This window comes from Talpa occidentalis, unplaced genomic scaffold (genome assembly GCF_014898055.3).
Source record: "Talpa occidentalis isolate TD23 unplaced genomic scaffold, MPIMG_talOcc4v2.1 talOcc4.13, whole genome shotgun sequence".
NCBI lineage: Eukaryota > Metazoa > Chordata > Mammalia > Eulipotyphla > Talpidae > Talpa > Talpa occidentalis.
In genome coordinates, this window is record NW_023601322.1 from 61,109,967 (window position 1) to 61,128,122 (window position 18,156).

Below are 18,156 nucleotides of genomic sequence, written 5' to 3' on the forward strand. Positions count from 1 at the left end.
GGGGTGGGAGATCCTGGAGATGTGAGCCCTCAGGACGAGGCTCTCACAGGCAGCTCAGGCTGAGAGCTACCAACTGACACATTTAGCCTAGGACTTTGCCACAACAGTAACTGCTGTCTCCCCTCCTCAGGGCTTCCAGGGCAGCAGCTGAGGAAACCTTACCAAGGAGCACCACGCAGTAGATACAGAAACATCACACTCTGGGATAAGAAGCAGTAACATGGCAGCGCCTGTTTGAAAGGAATTAAAAATCACAGACACCATTTAGAAAGGAACAATGTCCAAGAAAGGGCGAAACAAGGGCGAGAAGCCCGAGGCGCTCATTGTCGCCCTTCAAGCTGCCAACGAAGACCTCAGGACCAAGCTCACAGACATCCAGATCGAGCTGCACCAAGAGAAGTCGAAGGTGAGTGAGGGCCACTGAGGCTGTGGCCTTGAGAGCGGCACTGGCCCAGCTCGATGGGCTCCTCCTGCCGACTGGCAGAGAGGGCCACGACCACTGTCCATCCGGAGATCCTCTTGTGTGTGGCAGGAAAACTGAGCACAGGATACACAGAAGGTGAGAATCACTTGCTCGTGAGACTAATCTCTGCCTCTTGAGGAAGCCAGATATAAAAATTGAGATGACTTCTCCTAGCACAACTTCCCAAGTCATGGTAGTTCTATGACCTTGAGCCAGTTCTACTTCTGCCCTCTCTAAGTGTTTCCCCCACAGCGTTTGGAGCAATCTCTTGTTACTACTCAAAATCCTCTAATGGCTTCCTTCCTCCCTCAATAGGAGGATTCTCCCTACCACAGCACATTACCTCCTGACTCATCCTGCTGCTCTGCTTGATCATTCTGCTGGCTCAAGAGAGAGCTGCAGGTCATATTCAGGGCCTTCATCCTTTCGCTTCCCAGAGTCAGCTACTTGCGGCTGCCTCACCTCCTTCCAGTATCTGCTCATGTACCATTCATCTGACTACTGTCAAGAGCAGAACACGTCTCGTGTCCCATCACTCCCCATGGCCTTGCTGTTCTTGATTGATTTCATCTCAATTTATATTTTTATTGTTTATGTTTATTTTATTGTTTCATGCTTGTTTCTCCCCAAGCAATTGTGATCTTTATGAAAGCAGACATTAACTTTCCTGCGTCTCTAGGCTCTAAAATAAATGCCCAGAATCAAAAAGCTCAACATCTGTTTATAAGCAGAGGAATGAAGGAAAGATGGTTCCTTCTTCATACCTTAATCTCTTTATCAGTAATATATGCTATTTGTAGAGTTGTAATGAGGTTTAAATTAAACAAGTGTGTGAGGATTAATTCACAACATTTTTGTCAAATGCTTAGAGAGCTGCCCGATACAAAGTAAACTCTCAAAAAAATATTTGTGGTAATATACTTACTGAAATACTCTGCACTTGAGCCAATTGCTAACTGGACACAGGAAAGTCTCTTTACTGCCCTGAATCTCATCTCTTAAATAGACATACTACACTTATCTGTCCAGACTGGTGTGGATATAATATAGGGTTATGAATAGAGAAGTATTTTGGAATATTGGCACATGTAAGATATTTTTATACTCTGCAAACCAGAGACAACCATGTCATTGTAAAGTTGCTTTACCTGATTGTTCCTTCAACAGTGAGAGAATATTCCTGATAAAGCTGTAGATCACAAGCCAACACATGTCCTTACTCTTCTTCATCTACTTCCTTCTTCCTTGACATTACTATTAAATTTTCATTAGCCGTTTTCCCAAAATCTGTTTCTCCCAGTTTCAACAATAATAGAAAGCCCCTCACCTCCTGACTCAGCTAAGCCTAAACCCTCGGTAGACAGATCTCAATGTAAAGTTTGTGAAGAAACTTTTATAGTTTTCATGAACCTAAAAGAACATCATGTGGTTTCAAAACAAAACAAAAATTAACAAGAAAAACCAACATTTGCTTGAGAGTCAGAACACCGGGGCTTTGTCTATATCTTTCCTTGGGGACAGATTTAAATGTCTGTTTCTTAGTCTATGATTCAGATGACTGAGTCTGCTTCCCCATGTCTGTAGCTTTCAATATCTGTGCCTTAAAATAATCTGGGGGAACTTGTTGAAAATTGAGACCCACAATCCAAAGATTCAGCTCAAGTAGGTGGAGTGAGGACCAGGATTGGCAATTGTAGCAAGCAGTCCAGGGACCCCGCGCAGGTGGCTCTCAGATAAACGTTCCTCTCCGAGACTCCTGCCAGGTCTGACAATCTATGACCATTTCATTGGTTTTAACTTTCCCTGGGGGCACCCTAACATTTCAAGGGAGGCAGACTCCTTTAATTGTAGTAACGACAGGATGACAAATGACATTCATAGAAGAAGCCTGTCGGTCAGGGGACTGGGAACCATAAACTGCTGTTGATTTACAGAGAACAAACTCATGAGATTTCAGAGCCTGAGGCCCGATAGATCACACTGCTGCCAATTTTCCACATGTTCAAGCCTTTTAAAGGGGGTGACTCTCTAGTGCAGACAGGGCTGCCTGTTTATCCAGGGACTGGCAACTGGCCCTGGCATCTCAGCCCAACCTCTTTCCCTTTGACAAGAGACCAGAGGCAGCCCCTGAACAAAAGCTCTGCGTTCAGCCTTCCTGCTACTGGCTGCCCACAAGCCCCTCTCCCATGGCAGTTCATGGCAACCCCAGTGCAGGAGCTAAAGCAAAGCCTCACTGCCTGTCAGCAGCTTTCCCCAAAGAGCAAAGGGAATTTAGAGGGCAAATAAGTCATAAAGCAGTTTTATTAAAATAAATATAATTGTGCTTTCCAAGACCCAGGCTTTCAGAGCAAGAATATGAACGATGCCAAGATGTGAGTTCACACTCTCGGTTTGGCCCTGAGGCTGTGATAATAAAATGCCAATTAGGCTACCAGAGAGTAGACTAGTTAAGAGTGTAAACCTTTGGGCATTACTCATTTTTCCAGAAAGACAAATCATCCCATTGACATTTACAAAACACACTTTGTGTAGGGCAGGGTCATAAATACTTGGGGCTGGAAATATAAATATCTGTACTGTATTGGAGCTTCATTATCTGTCACACACAGATAATGAGCACTTTTCATCCTCACATAACCCCAGTTCTTTTACTTGGCACCTGAGTGATTCTGGGCAGGCAATGAAATCCCTCTGTTTTCCTTTCCTTATCAAATGGGGTAATAGTAACATCTGCTTCATGAGGGTATAATTGTGGGTGTCAACTCCCGATCAGTTAGTTTTGTGAAGCCTGTTAAGTGTTTTCAGTTGTCTCATCTCATCTTCACTACCACCCTCTGAGGTGGGTGTGCTGTTACCCCCATTTTATAGATGAGGAAACTGAGGCTCAATGAGGCACAGTAATTCACCCAGTTTCACATGCTAGTAAGTGGCAGAGCTGGTTCTTCAACTCTCCTTCCCTCTTCTCCAAAGTTTATGCTCTTTTTTCAAAAATTTTCCAGTTTCATTTATTTAGCATATAATGACATTAGTTTTAGGTATAGAATATAACGACTTGATGTATGTATATATTGCGAGATGACTACAAGAAGTTTTGTTAACATTTGTCATATCACATAGTTTTTTTTTTGTGATGAGAACTTTTAAGGTTTAGTCTCCTTGAAATTTTCAAATCTACACTTTCATACTGTTAACTACAGTTGCCTCACTACATATTACATTACCAGAAAGTATTTATAAGTCGTATTTGTACCTTTTGACCGTCTACCATCACCCATTTCATTACCCTCTTCAACACCAGCTCCTTCTCACCTCTGACAGTCACCAAACTGTTCTTTGCATCTAGTGATCATTTTTTTGTAGATCCCATGTCTAAGTGACATCCTGCAGTATTTGTCATTCTGTCTCACTTATTTAGCAAAAGATCTTCAAGGTCCATCCATGTGATCACGAATGGTGAGATTTCCTTCCTTTTTATGACTGAATAATATTCCTATATATGCACAGTCATGCATCACTTAATGTGTCTTGATCAGTGATGGGTAGCGGATATGATGGTGGTCCCAAGAAGCTGGGCCATCTGTAGCCTAAGTGTGTAGCCGACTGACCATCTAGGTTTGTGAAATTGCACTCTATAAACATTCGCACAACTACAAAAACATCCAGTGGTTCATTTCTTAGAATGTATCCCGGTCATTAAGTGGCTCTACCTGGCTCTACATACTGCATTTTATTTATTCACCCATCGATGGAAACCAAGTTGTTCACGTCTTGCAAAGCCTATGCTCTCAGAAAATGTGAAGATCTTGAAAACACAGAACACTTTAGGCAGAAGAATAGCAAAACTTTTCTTTCCACTATTATGCAAATTTAAAATAGAGAAACAAAAGTGGGGGGGGGTGTGTGAGACATTTCCATATCCTTTTCCTGTAGCTGTCTGCATATCCACCCCAGGAACATGAAACAGAAATATTAGACACAGTCAATTCTAACTAGTTGAAATTATGTAAAAGATTTGCCAAACACTGATAGTGATGAACCTATGGATAAGTAGGTCATTTTGACTCAACTCCAGGCATAAGGAGAGAGAAGTTGGAGCTAGAGAATTCTGTGCTGGAGGGGAAAAGAGCACAGAGTCTTTAGGCTGTTTGGCCTTATCATTTCTGGGTCTGCATTTTTAAATCCATGAAATGAGCAGATGGTGAATAAAATAGAAGCTAATTTAGGTCCTTCCAAATGGTAGGAATTTTTAAGGAAAGAAAATTGTCCACGCTAGCTCTTCCTACCTTGAGACTATCCTCAGGATCATCAGGTGTCAGGCCTTCCCTGACCACCCAGTCCAGGTAACATAGTGCCCCAGATCCCTTACTTAGCTACATCATGCTGTTATATTTTCATTATAGAAATCTGTAGCTCTGAAATTATGTTTACCATTTATTGCCTGCCACCCCCACCCCAATAAAATATAAACTTCCTATGGGAAAGGGACCTTACCCTTACTCTGCTTAAGGTATCCCCAGTGTTTTGAAGAAGTTTGGATAATACCACTCCCAAGTCCCTTCTTCCCTGGAGGTTTTATGGGAAAAAAAAAAAAATCACTGGAACAAGTTAATCCTATGACAGAAGGAGGAAAAGTCACAACTCCCCCATATTTCCTCTTCTGCCCGAATTCTAGTCTGGCCTTAGAAAAATGCCAACATTGAAGGAGTTTTCATGATTGCTTTTAAAAACTTTCCCAACAACCCTATGGCATAAGTACAATTATAGTATTTCTGTAGGTGAGAAACCCCAGGCTTGGGCAGAGAACGGTCTCCACCCAGATCTGTCTTTTTCTTGTACAACACTGAACAATCAGGCCAAAGCATTTTCCTCTGTTTGTCACTTCCCCGAGCACCATGAGGCCATGATCCACTATGCAGTGTGTGTGAGCACAGCAGGGATTGCTATGAGACCTGAAATCCACCCTCTGCTTTCCCAGGGCTTCCGACTCTCCCTCAGAGGCAGCTAGAGCTATGGTGAACCACAGCAGCTCAGTGACAGAGGGGGTAGGGGGAACAGGGGTGGTCAGGGGAGCAGAGAACCGGGCTCTGCTGGTAGAGGCAGCAGGGCTGAGCCTCTGGGAGGATGCAGCTCTAGGCTGGAGTTTCTAGCACTGGAAAGGCCCTTCCTACTGCAGAGCATTTTCCCTGTCTTCACACAACGCTGGGACAAAGGCAGGGCACAATTACTGTTCCAGTTTCACTGAGGAATAAAATAAATTCTAACTGTTAACTGTTGAATTCATTTGCTCCCAGTGGCACACAGCGTAGAGGAGCCAAAATGGGAATTGCAGTGTTCTCGAGGCAACCTGAGTATCTTTCTCCACGATGCTCTGTGGCCTCTGGGGCACATTCAGAAAATCAGCCAGCCCTCTCTCTCTTTAAGTGACTCCTGCAGAGCTCCAGGTGCAAGGCTGTATTTGGGGTATTATATTTCTTGCTATCTGCACCTTTGGTATTGCTCTTAGGGAGCATAAGTAGCTAACAACAGGAAATGAAAAAAGAGAATCCTCTGTACTTGTCCAGGCTGTATAAAAGCCCCCTTACAAGACAGCTTCCTATAGTGTCAGCTTTTCCCTCCATATCTCCTATTTGAGAGTGACTTAGAGCCCTTGAAAATCCCTGGCGGCCTACTGTGATTTAGATCTCCAGGGCAGCCAATGCAGGTAATCCAAGATAAAGCTTTTGTTGGCTTGTCTTGCCTTGATAACCTCTCAACCCTCCCTTCCTGTGACGGGTTGGCCAATTTTTAATCCTAAATTTCTAAGGTCATGTTAAAGCTCAACATTACCATCTTTATCTTGGCAGAATTCACCTTGGCATTTTTCTAGAATTAGGACAGAGGAAATGACAAGGGGAATCATGACTTTCCCTCCTTCTGTCACAGGATTAACTTGTTCCAGTGATTTTTTTTCCCATAAAACCTGAGGAGAAGAAGGGATTTGAGACTTGCATTATTCAAAGCCTTATTCAGGGTTCACCTCCTTGCCCTGGCCCACCTTGAACCCCACTCCTTCTGCTTACCCATCATCTAAATTAAATCCAGTCTCCAAATTAAGGTTGGATGCCACTGATGCCAGGTAACTCAAGACATCCTGAAGAAACCTAATGCTATCTTTGAACATCTCTTTGTTTGGAAAATAATCTTTATGGTTTTACTATTGCAATAATGATCATGTTGATCTTACCACAGTAATAGGGGTACTTATATTGTTGGTGGTATTAATGTAACATTGCATGATGTAATATTAATTATACAATAATATTCATCAAAATTAATATTGTAACGTCTTCCGTAGATTAATAATCATCCTGTGTGTTCCAGCCTTTTCCAGAGGACTTTTGGTTTTTTTTTTTTCCTTTAACAAAGTCTTAATTTTTTTACATTGCTATTCATTTTTGTACAGTATTTGATTTCCCTCCTCAGGTGTTGTCTCCATAAGTATCCCACCACCACATCACCTGTGAGCCATCGCCATGGTCTCTTGTGCTCCTCCCACCCCCGTTTTGATCCCTTTTCCTCCCCATCCCCTGCTTTAAGCCTCAGATCTATAGTTACCTACAAGTTTTGTATTTTTTTGACGCTTTGTTCGGTTTCCCTATGTTCCTCCAGTAAGTGAAACCATCTGATATTTTTTTTTTCCTCCTGACGTATTTCACTGAGCATAATCCCTTCCGGCTCTATCCACATTGCTGCAAATGGCATGAGTTTTTCTTTTCTGATTGCTGAGTAATTTTATCTTTTTTGATTGCTGAGTAATACTCCATTGTGTATATATGTACCACATTTTCCTGATCCAGTCATCCATTTTTGGGCATTTAGTAGTTTCCATATCTTAGCTATTGTAAATAGTGCTGCAATAAACATAGGAGTGCAGGTTTCCTTTCAAATTAATGTTTTCCTGTACTTTGGAGATTCCTAGAGCAAAATTGCTGGGTGATATGGTAGATCCATTTTTAATAATTTGAGGGTCCTTCACCCAGCTTTCCATCATGGTTGGGCCAGTTTGCATTCCCACCAGCAGTATAGGAGAGTTTGTTTTTCTCTACATCCTTGCCAGCATTTGTTGTTGTCAGTTTTTTTAATGTGGGCCATTCTTACTGGCATGAGGTGGCATTCATTGTGGTTTTGATTTGCATTTCCCTGATTATAAGTGATGTTGAGCATTTTTTCAAATGCCTGTTGACCATCAGCATTTCCTTTTTTCTTTTCCAGAGGACTTTTGGTACATTAGCTAAGCCAGTCCTCACAATGACCATGAGAATTGTGGATCCTAATTGACAGATGAGAAATTGAGGCTGAGGGAGGTGAAACATCTTGCTTGAAGTTTCAGAGCCAACAAGAATTTCTGAGTCTGACCCACAAAGGGCTCTAATAAGTCCTCTTATGTCATTTATAGAGAAACTGTTCTTCACTTTTCTCAGTTGAAATGCAGATGAAACAAATACTAACTACATCACAGAGTTTCTAAGGACATTAAAAGTAGTGACATGAGTGAAACCTTTAGAAAGAAGGCCTCCATAAATGCTGTTAATGGGATCCAGCTGAAATTTTTCTCCATCAAACATTTCCACTACTCAAAGTTGACCTTCCTAAATAATTTTTTTCCAGTTCAAATTTTATTATTATCATCATTTTCATTGTTACTCAGGAATAGTTCATCTTTTTATAGACTCATTACCATGTATTGTATTAAGAGTTTAAAATCGGGCCTCCCTGGTGGCGCAGCGGTTGAGCGCTGGGTTGTGAAGCTGCCCGCAGCCTCTGCAGCGCCGGTTCAATCCCCAGCTGTTCCCCTGCTGCTCCCCGGCTGCTCCCCAGCTGCTCCCTGGCTGCTCCCCGGCCACCGGAGGAGGGTCCCACATGGCGTGCAGACCTCTCCTGCCGCCCGCTGCTCCCCTCAGCAGTGTACTTCGGTCCTTCTGCCTGCTCTGCTCCCTGCTCTGGCTCTGGTGAATTCTCTCACCCTCCCGCGCGTCTGACTGTACCCAGAGCTTGTATAAAAAAAAAAAAAAAGTTTAAAATCTATTTCCTCAGTGATGCAATTGAGCTGCAAATAATTTTCAGGGAATTATTTTACACAAATTTTTTGTTGGCTCTTTTTTCCTCTCAGTGTCAATCACATCCTTTGTATCTGCTTTATCGTGAAACACTTTCTCAAGCTTTTAAAATAAAATGATACCTGGAAATTCTGCAAAAACTATGCCAGTTTCCATGACAACTAAAATAAGTCTATATAAAAAATGTCCGCTGTAATTCAGTGCTTTAGAATTTTCTTCAGGTTCTATGGATTCATTTAAGTGATATACAGAAAGTCTAGTGTTTGCTTGTATTTGTTGTTGTCTTCATGTCAGAATATATTTTCCATTCACCTATATTTTCACATTTTTTTCTTTTTTCCTTTACCTCCTTTCTGTCTACACAAGAAAGATTAGTACTTGCAATTTGAGAGAAAGGACAGAATCAGAAAGTGTTATAATTAATGCACCTGCAGAGAATTTGACATAAGTAGTTCTAAATCATGAGTATCCCCTTTTATATCCATTAATATTATCTTACACTTCATAGCACTTTATAGTTCAAGGTTTTTTCTCATACATTATCTAGATTAATCCTTTAAAAAAGCCCTTTATAGGTATTTTTAAGTGCAATCAAAGATTCTCAAAATAACTTTCTTAGAGATATCTGACGGTGAAGTTGAAATGCAAGCTCACAATTCCTTATTGTTTAGCTATTTTTATTACAATTTTTCATTGTTCTAGGAGGAACTGCTCAAACTTCCCATAGTAACTTATTACCCAACTTTTCCAAATATGTAATATATCCTGCTGAAATTGAAAATGACTGATTTCCTAAAGAAAATTGAAAATTGATCCAAAGTACAATTTTCCTAAGGTCCTATGTGCAAAGCACCTTATCAGCACTTCGAAATCATAAAAAAATGAGACCCTTCTATTAAAAAACTGTGTTATGTAGAAGCAAACTTTCTCTCTAAAGAGTAAGATAGTAAAAATTTAGGGGCCTCCCTGGTGGCACAAGGGGTTAAAATGCAGCACTATGAGGCTCTCTGCAGCCACTGCAGCATGAGTTCGATCCCTGACCAGGGAGGTGACCCACATGGCACAGCAGACCTCTCCTGATTCACCCACTGCTCCCCTCAGCAGTGTATTTCAGTCAGTCCACCTGTGCTGCTCCCCACTTTGCCCCTGTTGAATTTTCTCACTGCCTCCCCCACAGATACACCTCTGGCCTGTACCCCAGTTCTAATATGCATAAATAAGTAAATCTTTTTTTAAAAAAAGATAGTAAAAATTTAGACTTTCTGGCCAGACAGTCTCTGTAAAACTACTCAAATTCATTGTGATGTGAAAGCAACCACAAGTGATATATGCAAATGAATGGCCATGGCTGTGTTCCAATAAAACTTTATTCACCAAAATTGGGGACAGGAAAGATTTGGTGAGTGGGCTATTGTTTACCCAACCTCAGTATAGAGGAATCCATTTCAGTTTATTTTAGGAAACTGGAGAGTAAGATTTAGATTTAGGTGATTGTTGAGCAGGAATAGAACAGACTAGAACCAGGCTTTACTAAAAAAAATGTCACCATTACTGACCCTATTGAAGCACAGAGAAAAGCATCAAGGAGAGGACAAGTGAGCTTTCTTATGTTTGTGGGGTGTATGGTTTTACATAGGAAGAGATGAGGGCCTGCTCTGGGTAACTGCAGGGTGTTCTCTCTAACCTGTAAGACATGATATATTATTCTTATCTCTGGTTAGAGGACTGGTCCAGGGAACATACTGACATATGTTCTTTAATCCACACACATTCTTTTGTTCCTTATTATAAATTGTGCTGGCAACCATTGGGTAGACAGAGATGAACAAGGCTCACTGGTGGCCTTTTAGGAGTTTCCAATCTAAGCTAAGGGTTGGAGAGGAAATGGTAAGGACAGACAAAAAATATGGGAAGTACCAATATGCTAAAAAAATATGGGAAGTACCAGTATGCTAAAAAAAAAAATATGGGAAGTACCAGTATGGAGGGATTAGCAAAATGTACTGAGAACACAAAGTCAAGAGAATGAGCTTTGTCCCGAGCAATCAGGGTGGTGTGACTGAGAGGTTGACATCTTTCAGAGTCATTTGGAGTGACAGGATACCAAAAGGAGCTGAAGGAAGGGCAAATCAGGAAGAGGAAACTGTAGGCACATAGGCACATGCGTACGTAGACAGGGGGCCTGATCTCCTGTGAATGGGATGTAGGTGTGACTGGGGAGTAGGAATGGGAGCTGGAGGTCCAACCAAGTCTTCTGAAAATCTGAAATGTCAAGCTGAGGTATTAGGATTTTAGTCCACAGCAGAAAGGAGCCCTGGGTGATTCTTGAGTAGGCATAAAATAGATCAGAACCAGCTTTTACTAAGAAAATATCACCATAAGTATGGGGAAAACTAGATTCATTACAGGAACCTCCAAGAACTCTAGAGTGGTGCTGTCTGAGAGGACAATAAGAGCTCCAATGCAAGCCATGTATATGATTTTTTAAATTTTATTGTAACTGTAATTTTGAAAAGTGAAAAACAGAATTAGTTTTAATAGTATATATTATTTAACCTAATTTATCCAAAATATTTCCATGTGTAATCAACATATAAATTTAATGGAGATATTTTACATTCATTACCTCATACTAAGTCTTTAACATCTGGAGTATAAATTATACTCAGACCAAGAATGAACTCTGATTTTGATTTCCCAAGGACCCAGTGTGGCTGGTAGGCACCATTTGAACAGCTCCATTCTAGAGGATATGTGATTAGATTTCCAGGCATGATCAAGCGGGAGGCATGATCAGAGACAGTCATTTGAGGTTGGCTGGCTCCTTATTTTGCTAAGTGTTGTTGTGCCTGAGTTCTTTAGAATAACCAATATGGAAATATTATGTCTTTAAAATGAAATATTCATAAAATGCCACCTAGAAAATACTATTCTAACTCAATGTAGGTTAATAATTAAGGTAAGTGAAGTCTCAGAAACTTGACATTATAATTTTAATGGTTTCAATGGGAGTGTGAATCTTAACATTTATGAGCTGATTATTTTATGAAATCCTTCCAATTTTACAAATGGCAGAGACTCAAAATCACTGAACTAAATATTACTGCTAGGGCTGCCCAATTCTTTCCTTTCTCCAGGTTAGTTTGTGTGTGTGTGTGTGTGTGTGTGTGTGTGTGTGAGTGTGTGCATGCATACAACAGAGATTGAGAAAAGCAAAGACAGGCAGCAGAGATGGGAGTGGGTAGGACAAAACAGTGGGAGCTGAGAGGTATTTCCAAGCAACAGATGCCAGGGTCCCATCCTGATCGACTAAATCAGACAGACCCACAGCCAGATTAAGGGAGAGGCATTGCTAATCATAGGGAGACCTATATTATCATGGAAAATGTAAAATAACACACACTTTTTTAAACCGGAATACCTGGAAGGTAAAAAGGTTAGGAGGAACACTTTATTAAACTACTTGGAGTATTGGCTTGAGAGTAAGAGTGTGGGAGAGAAACATACATAGAGAACATCCATAGAACACGCAGAAATAACAACCACCACTAAACTTTCTTAACAGACGGAGTACCCAATCAACTACATTTGTGTGTGTCTGTGTGTGTGTGTGTCTGTGTGTGTGTGTGTGTGTGTGTGTGAAGCTTTGGAATGGAACCTGTTGCCACAATAAGAAAGGTAAGTTTGAGGCTGCATCAACTGTCTTCATTCTTCCCTTCCCTGTTAGCAGCCTTATTGTCTCTTCAAATAAAGAAGAAAATGAGAAAATATTTCATATTTTTAGGCACCAATTTATTAATCTGATTATAATGTCGAGCTATGAATTATCTGGAAACAACCCCATTTACCAGTTGGATCTAGTTAAGGACTTCTGGTCTAAAAAGCTCCCCGGCTGATCTGTTTTGAGCTCCTCCAATTGGGCTGAAAACCATTTGTAGCAGGTCTTCCTAATTTTAGTGTGTGTACCAGCTGCCTAAGCATTTGTGAAAGTGCATGGTCTGATTCATAGGTCTGGGATGAGCCCTACATTCTGCCTTTATTGATAAGCTTCTAGTGATGCCTGAGCCGCTTGTCTGCAGACCACACATGGAATAGTAAGGCTCCAGAACATCAAATATTTGCCTGAAAAAGTAATGTAAGCATCCTCAGGTGTTTCCTCTTTCACACAGTGTATTCCCAGCTTTAAAGCCTGTGGTTTCCTCCCCTCAGAGCTCACATTTGAAAAGAGATGAGGAATTAAGAGATCACAGGGGTCCAAGCCACAGATCCTGCCTACGAGCAACCTTTCCTTTGAGGCTTATTCTTTTCATCCTCTCCTCTCCCTGCCTTTAGGTATCTAAGCTTGAAAGAGAGAAGACTCAAGAAACAAAAAGGATTCGTGAGCTAGAGCAGCGCAAGCACACAGTCCTGGTGACAGAACTCAAAGCCAAGCTCCATGAGGAGAAGATGAAGGAGCTGCAGGCCGTGAGGGAGAATCTCATCAAACAGCACGAGCAGGAGATGTCAAGGACAGTGAAGGTGCGGGATGGGGAGATCCAGAGGCTCAAGTCAGCCCTGTGTGCTCTCCGGGATGGCAGCAGTGACAAAGTAAGGACAGCGCTCACCATTGAGGCCCGGGAGGAGGCCCGGAAACTGTTTGATGCAGAGCGCCTTAAGCTCTTACAGGAAATTTCGGACCTGAAAACTGCCAAGAAGCAGGTGGACGAGGCTCTAAGCAATATGATCCAAGCGGATAAAATCAAGGCAGGGGACCTCAGGAGTGAGCATCAGTCCCACCAGGAGGCCATCTCGAAGATCAAGTGGGAGTCAGAGCGGGATATCCGGAGGCTGGTTAGTAACCCGAAGCAGTAAAGCAGAGCAGAATCATTCTCTGCCCAGCTTTTGGAATGCGTGGGATTTGCTTTTTCAGGTGTTTTTCATAAGTGGATTAGGAACATTGCTCTGTGTGCATTATTGTCTGGTGCTCTATGTAAAGTACAAGACAGATCGGTAAGTAGGTAGGTAGGGAAATATGGAGGTAGATATGACTGGGCCTTCCTTGGAATTGTAAAATGTGAAAAAAATTGCAATCACCTATCTTATAAAAACTGGATTTTCTGGGCCTCTCCGGTGGCGCAGCGGGTTGAGCGCAGCGCTGTGAAGCTGTCCGCAGCCTCTGCAGCACCGGTTCAATTCCGGGCTGGCCAGGGAGATTCCCACATGGTGCGGCAGACCTCTCCTGTCGCGCCCGCTGCTCCCCTCAGCAGTGTATTTCAGTCAGCCTGCCTGTTCTGCTCCCTGCTGTTTCTGGTGAATCCTCTCACCCTCCTGCACCTCTGGCCTTCACTCCAGCTATTGTATAAATAAATCTTTAAAAAAAACCTGAATTTTCCAGTCTCACTCGTATGGAGAGTGTCTTCCCCTGATTTCTTGGGTGTCTATAGAAATAGTCTAAGTCTTGAACTCTTACACCATCATCGTGTTTTTGTGGGTTTCCCATTATTAAAATGTTATTGAGTTTTTACAGGAGTAGGGGAAGTGGCTCCGGCTTTCAAGATGTCTGAAAATGGCAGCCACAGGGAACATCCTGCATGATTCATCTGCCTGCTTTCCAGGAACTATGTCTGAAAGAAAGAAATTGAGCCATAAAATCCCTAGGTGTTTTAAAAATAGATCTTTTTCCCCAAACAAACAAAGGTCATTATAATTTTTTAATTGGATGTCATTCCCAAGTAGCTTATTTGCTCTTACCAATTTCCAAGACTTTCTTCAACCCCTACAGAGTTGGGTCTTTCTTTTTCATATGTACAACCAAAAACCATTTTGGTCTCTCATTGTGCTTTAAAATAAAACATGCTGTTGTTTGACAGCTATAATGTCCTAGGTTGACCTTGTCCAATTATTTTAGAAGGAAAAACAGTTAAGTGCATCTGTTCTCAGAATGTCTAGCATTGGTTATATCTTATCAAATTAACCATCTTTTATAATGTACTTCCAGCTTCTCTAAAACCAATATATTTTTAGGAAAACTTCACTTTCCTTCTTGTGTCTGTGAAGTCTGAGCAATTTTTTAAGAATTTTAATTACGCTCCCTGGAAATATCTCTAGGATTTCAATTTTAAGTAAACATGGATTCCTTAGAACATTTTACAAAGCTAAACATATGTCATTTTCTTTGTTCTACAATATAGTGTGACTGTAAAATGTTGCCTTTGCCACACTTTCTGAATTCTTTATTTGCAATTTATTCTATTGCACTGGTTGGCAATAAAGACCAAACACAGTGCAAATACACTGGTTTCTGCCCTGTGTTTGATTTTGGAAATGTCACGATAACTGGTGAAGAAAGAATCAGAATTGTGAACTCTGGAGTCAACAGGTAGGTCAATGAAAAGGAAGTTTTACACAAAATATTTTGGTTTATTTATGATTTTCAATGTAAAATCTACAAATCTATTCACTTGTTGGTCTGTAATTTTTCCATGACTTTCTTTTACTGGCACATTGCTGACATAGACCTGAAATCCTTCTTAATAACAAATCTAAGCCACATGGCGAGTGGTTCAAAAACTAGGTGTAAACAGAATAACATGGGCAACATTTTTGATAATGCAGATGCACTTGTCTTATTTTCTCCCTTCTTATTCTGGCCCTACCTTCAGCAGCAAGAGATGAGAACTGTTCTGTCTAAAAAATTTCCCCAGGGAATTCTGTATGTTCTCATCTAAGAAGAAGAACTTTGGAAGATTTTTGGTATTCAGAGTTCAGAGTCCATGCTTTTCATCCCTATACAATAGAGCCTCCTTGACACCTGTTACTGGATATCCCACAGAAAATCCCTTGGGGAAGTGATGGAAGTATAAGGATAATGTTGAAGATAGTATAGCATAATGTCTAATAGTTTGAGTTCTAGAGTTAGAAGACTGACTCAAGAACTGGATTCAGCAGCTATTAACTGCATAACTGTGACCAATTTCTTTAACTTTGGGTTTTTGGTCATCATCTGTAAAATGGTGAAAAACAAACCTCCATGGTATGATAGTTATAAATGAGACAATATGTGTGAATCTCTGAGTTTAGTGCCTTGGGTATAGGTGAATATCATTAATTTTCGGTTATAATGGTGAAGATGAGAATGATTCTAGGCATGAATGATTTCCCAGCAGAACTGACTAGGAACAAGTAGATATGGAGCTATGGCAAACTGTAAATACCAGTGTAGATGACAGGCTTATCAAATGAATGGGCTACTTAGTTAAGAATAACACTGGACTCAAACCATCTACAACAAATAAGAAGCTAAAAACAATGCTTTTATTCCATATTAATAGAAGAGTGTTTGATTTATCAAGTTACCAGATTGTACCATGGGATCATGCAGAATTTAGCCAAGTGCATCTTGGAGACAATAGCTCTTAGATATTTACATGTGGAAACTATGAGACTATTTAACATAATTCCTGTCTCAGAATATTTTTTTCACCCAAGGAACACAGCAAAGATTTAAATACAAAGTGATTTGTTATCACTTGGATGGAGACATTTTTATAAAGAGAATAGTATACTACTGGTTGTATTTTATGTCTTCACTATCCCCATTTCACATGAAATGAAATGAGAATGGTTTTACCCTTCTTGCTATGTTTTCTTCAAAAATTGTTTGTAGACATTCACTACACTAGCCCTTATCCGGGGATGGCAAAAAGTTTAGAGTCCAAAGGAACTCTAAGCAGTAGTATCAAGTGCCTATGGCCTTTAGTACAGAAATATTTCTTAGGTCATTCTCAGGCTTACAGAAATGAGTGTGGAAGTCAATAAATATATCCCACAGATATAGAGAGGGTAACAGTGGCTAATATTACCAGGTATTTCCCATCCCTGTTCTTCTGTTCTTGTCCCAACCATGACTCCCTGACAGTAACGCTAAAATGTTGTAAGAACTGACCTCTAAAATATGGATGGGAATGGAAAGCCACATAAACCTGAACCATAGAAGGACCCTGCTCCAAATTCCTGTCTGAATGCATTAGAGTTTGCCTTGGGAAGTGATGAGACTACTGGAAAGCCTACAGCTTCTTTAGTTATAAACTATCTGTTCATAGTGGCTACTGCTACTTGAACTGAGCCTGGGAAACATTTTAAGGGAATATTTCACATTTGGTAACTTTTCTTTCCCACATCCAGCCAACCCACACCATTTCAAACAATATATGAAATCAGAGCATCTGCATAGGATATACTGGAGAGGAAAAAATTACTCTTAGTCTAGGATACTCCCTCAATGCAGGGTACCTTGTCATACTCATGAATTTAATATACTTGTCACATTCATCACTTTTCCATATCAATCAACAAAAAAGAAGTTAAATTCATACCATTGTAAAACATTGTTAAGCAAAATATCCTGGGTGTCATTTAATTCAGATGGATGAAATCAAAGCCAAGGACAGAATCATCTTTTCCCTGGAAAAGGAGCTGGAGACGCAAACGGGCTATGTACAGAAGCTGCAGCTGCAGAAGGAGGCTCTGGATGAACAACTCTTCCTGGTCAAGGAGGCCGAGTGTAACATGAGCAGTCCAAAAAGAGAAATTCCAGGGAGAGCGGGAGATGGCTCCGAACACTGCAGCAGCCCTGTGAGTCTATCAAGATCAGGTTGAGAACTCAAGAGTCTTTTATTTAGTTCCCAAGTTTTACTTCACTTAAGCTCTCCTCCTGATTACTGTAAAGAAATCAATTCTACCTCCTACTATAAAACAGCTGCTATCTTGGGAATAGGATTTTCTAACTCACACACAATAAAGTGATCTTCACTGGGCGAGCAGCTCACAAGAAAAATACAGATCTGTTTAAGTGCTTCATAGAATTTTCCTAGCCAGGCAATACCTATTCAAACTTTAACCTACTATAAAAATATGAAATTACGTGAAAATACATTGTCTCTTGCCAAGACTGGTAATTTTCCCTTGTGTGTCCAATTAGGTTGGAAATTGGTAAGGACTGTTATTGCCTACTGGAGCCAAAATATAAAATTGTACAAGACTAAATCATTTATAATCCTCATTTGAAAGCTGTAGTCTGATTGAATCTGACACTTATTTCCCTGAATTTTCTTCATTTTATATGATACATTATTTCTAAAGTACAGTGAGAAAAATCAGCTTGAGTGTAGTTGACTTTTGCATCTTATTTAGCTGCTATATAAATGAAAATGTATTATTTAAGAACAGAGATTAATTCCACAATAGTCCTTAGAATTGAGTAATGAATAATTTATGAATTGGAATTCAGAAGATAGATAGATAATAGATATCAATCAATCGACAGACAGTCAGACAGATATAGGTATATAGAGATTCTGCATATACTCTATCTCCTAGTGGGTGGTGGGAACAGACTTGAACTAGAATTTAGCAGATAGAAGTTTTAGTCCTATTACTGACACTTACCTACATTGTAGCATTATTGTCCAGAAAACAGACAAAGGACTCAAGAGTCCATTTGTTGTGTAGACTTAGGCAGATAATTTCATTGCTCAATTTCTTCATATGTAAAATAGAAAGAACAGCAGTGCTCTATACAACTGGTCTACAGTTTAGAGAAGATTATAAATAAAATGT

At 40.5% G+C, this 18,156-nt stretch overlaps 1 protein-coding gene across 1 annotated transcript in view; it reads left to right on the top strand.

Moving 5' to 3' along the window:
- JAKMIP2 (janus kinase and microtubule interacting protein 2) overlaps positions 1-18,156 on the top strand; it is a 168,934-nt gene that overhangs the window by 103,665 nt on the left and 47,113 nt on the right. The window contains exons 2-4 of the mRNA XM_054694271.1: positions 131-406; positions 12,892-13,389; positions 16,963-17,172. Of these exons, the coding sequence (XP_054550246.1) occupies positions 278-406; positions 12,892-13,389; positions 16,963-17,172 (837 nt within the window). The 5' untranslated portion in view covers positions 131-277. The remainder of the gene's footprint in view (positions 1-130; positions 407-12,891; positions 13,390-16,962; positions 17,173-18,156) is intronic.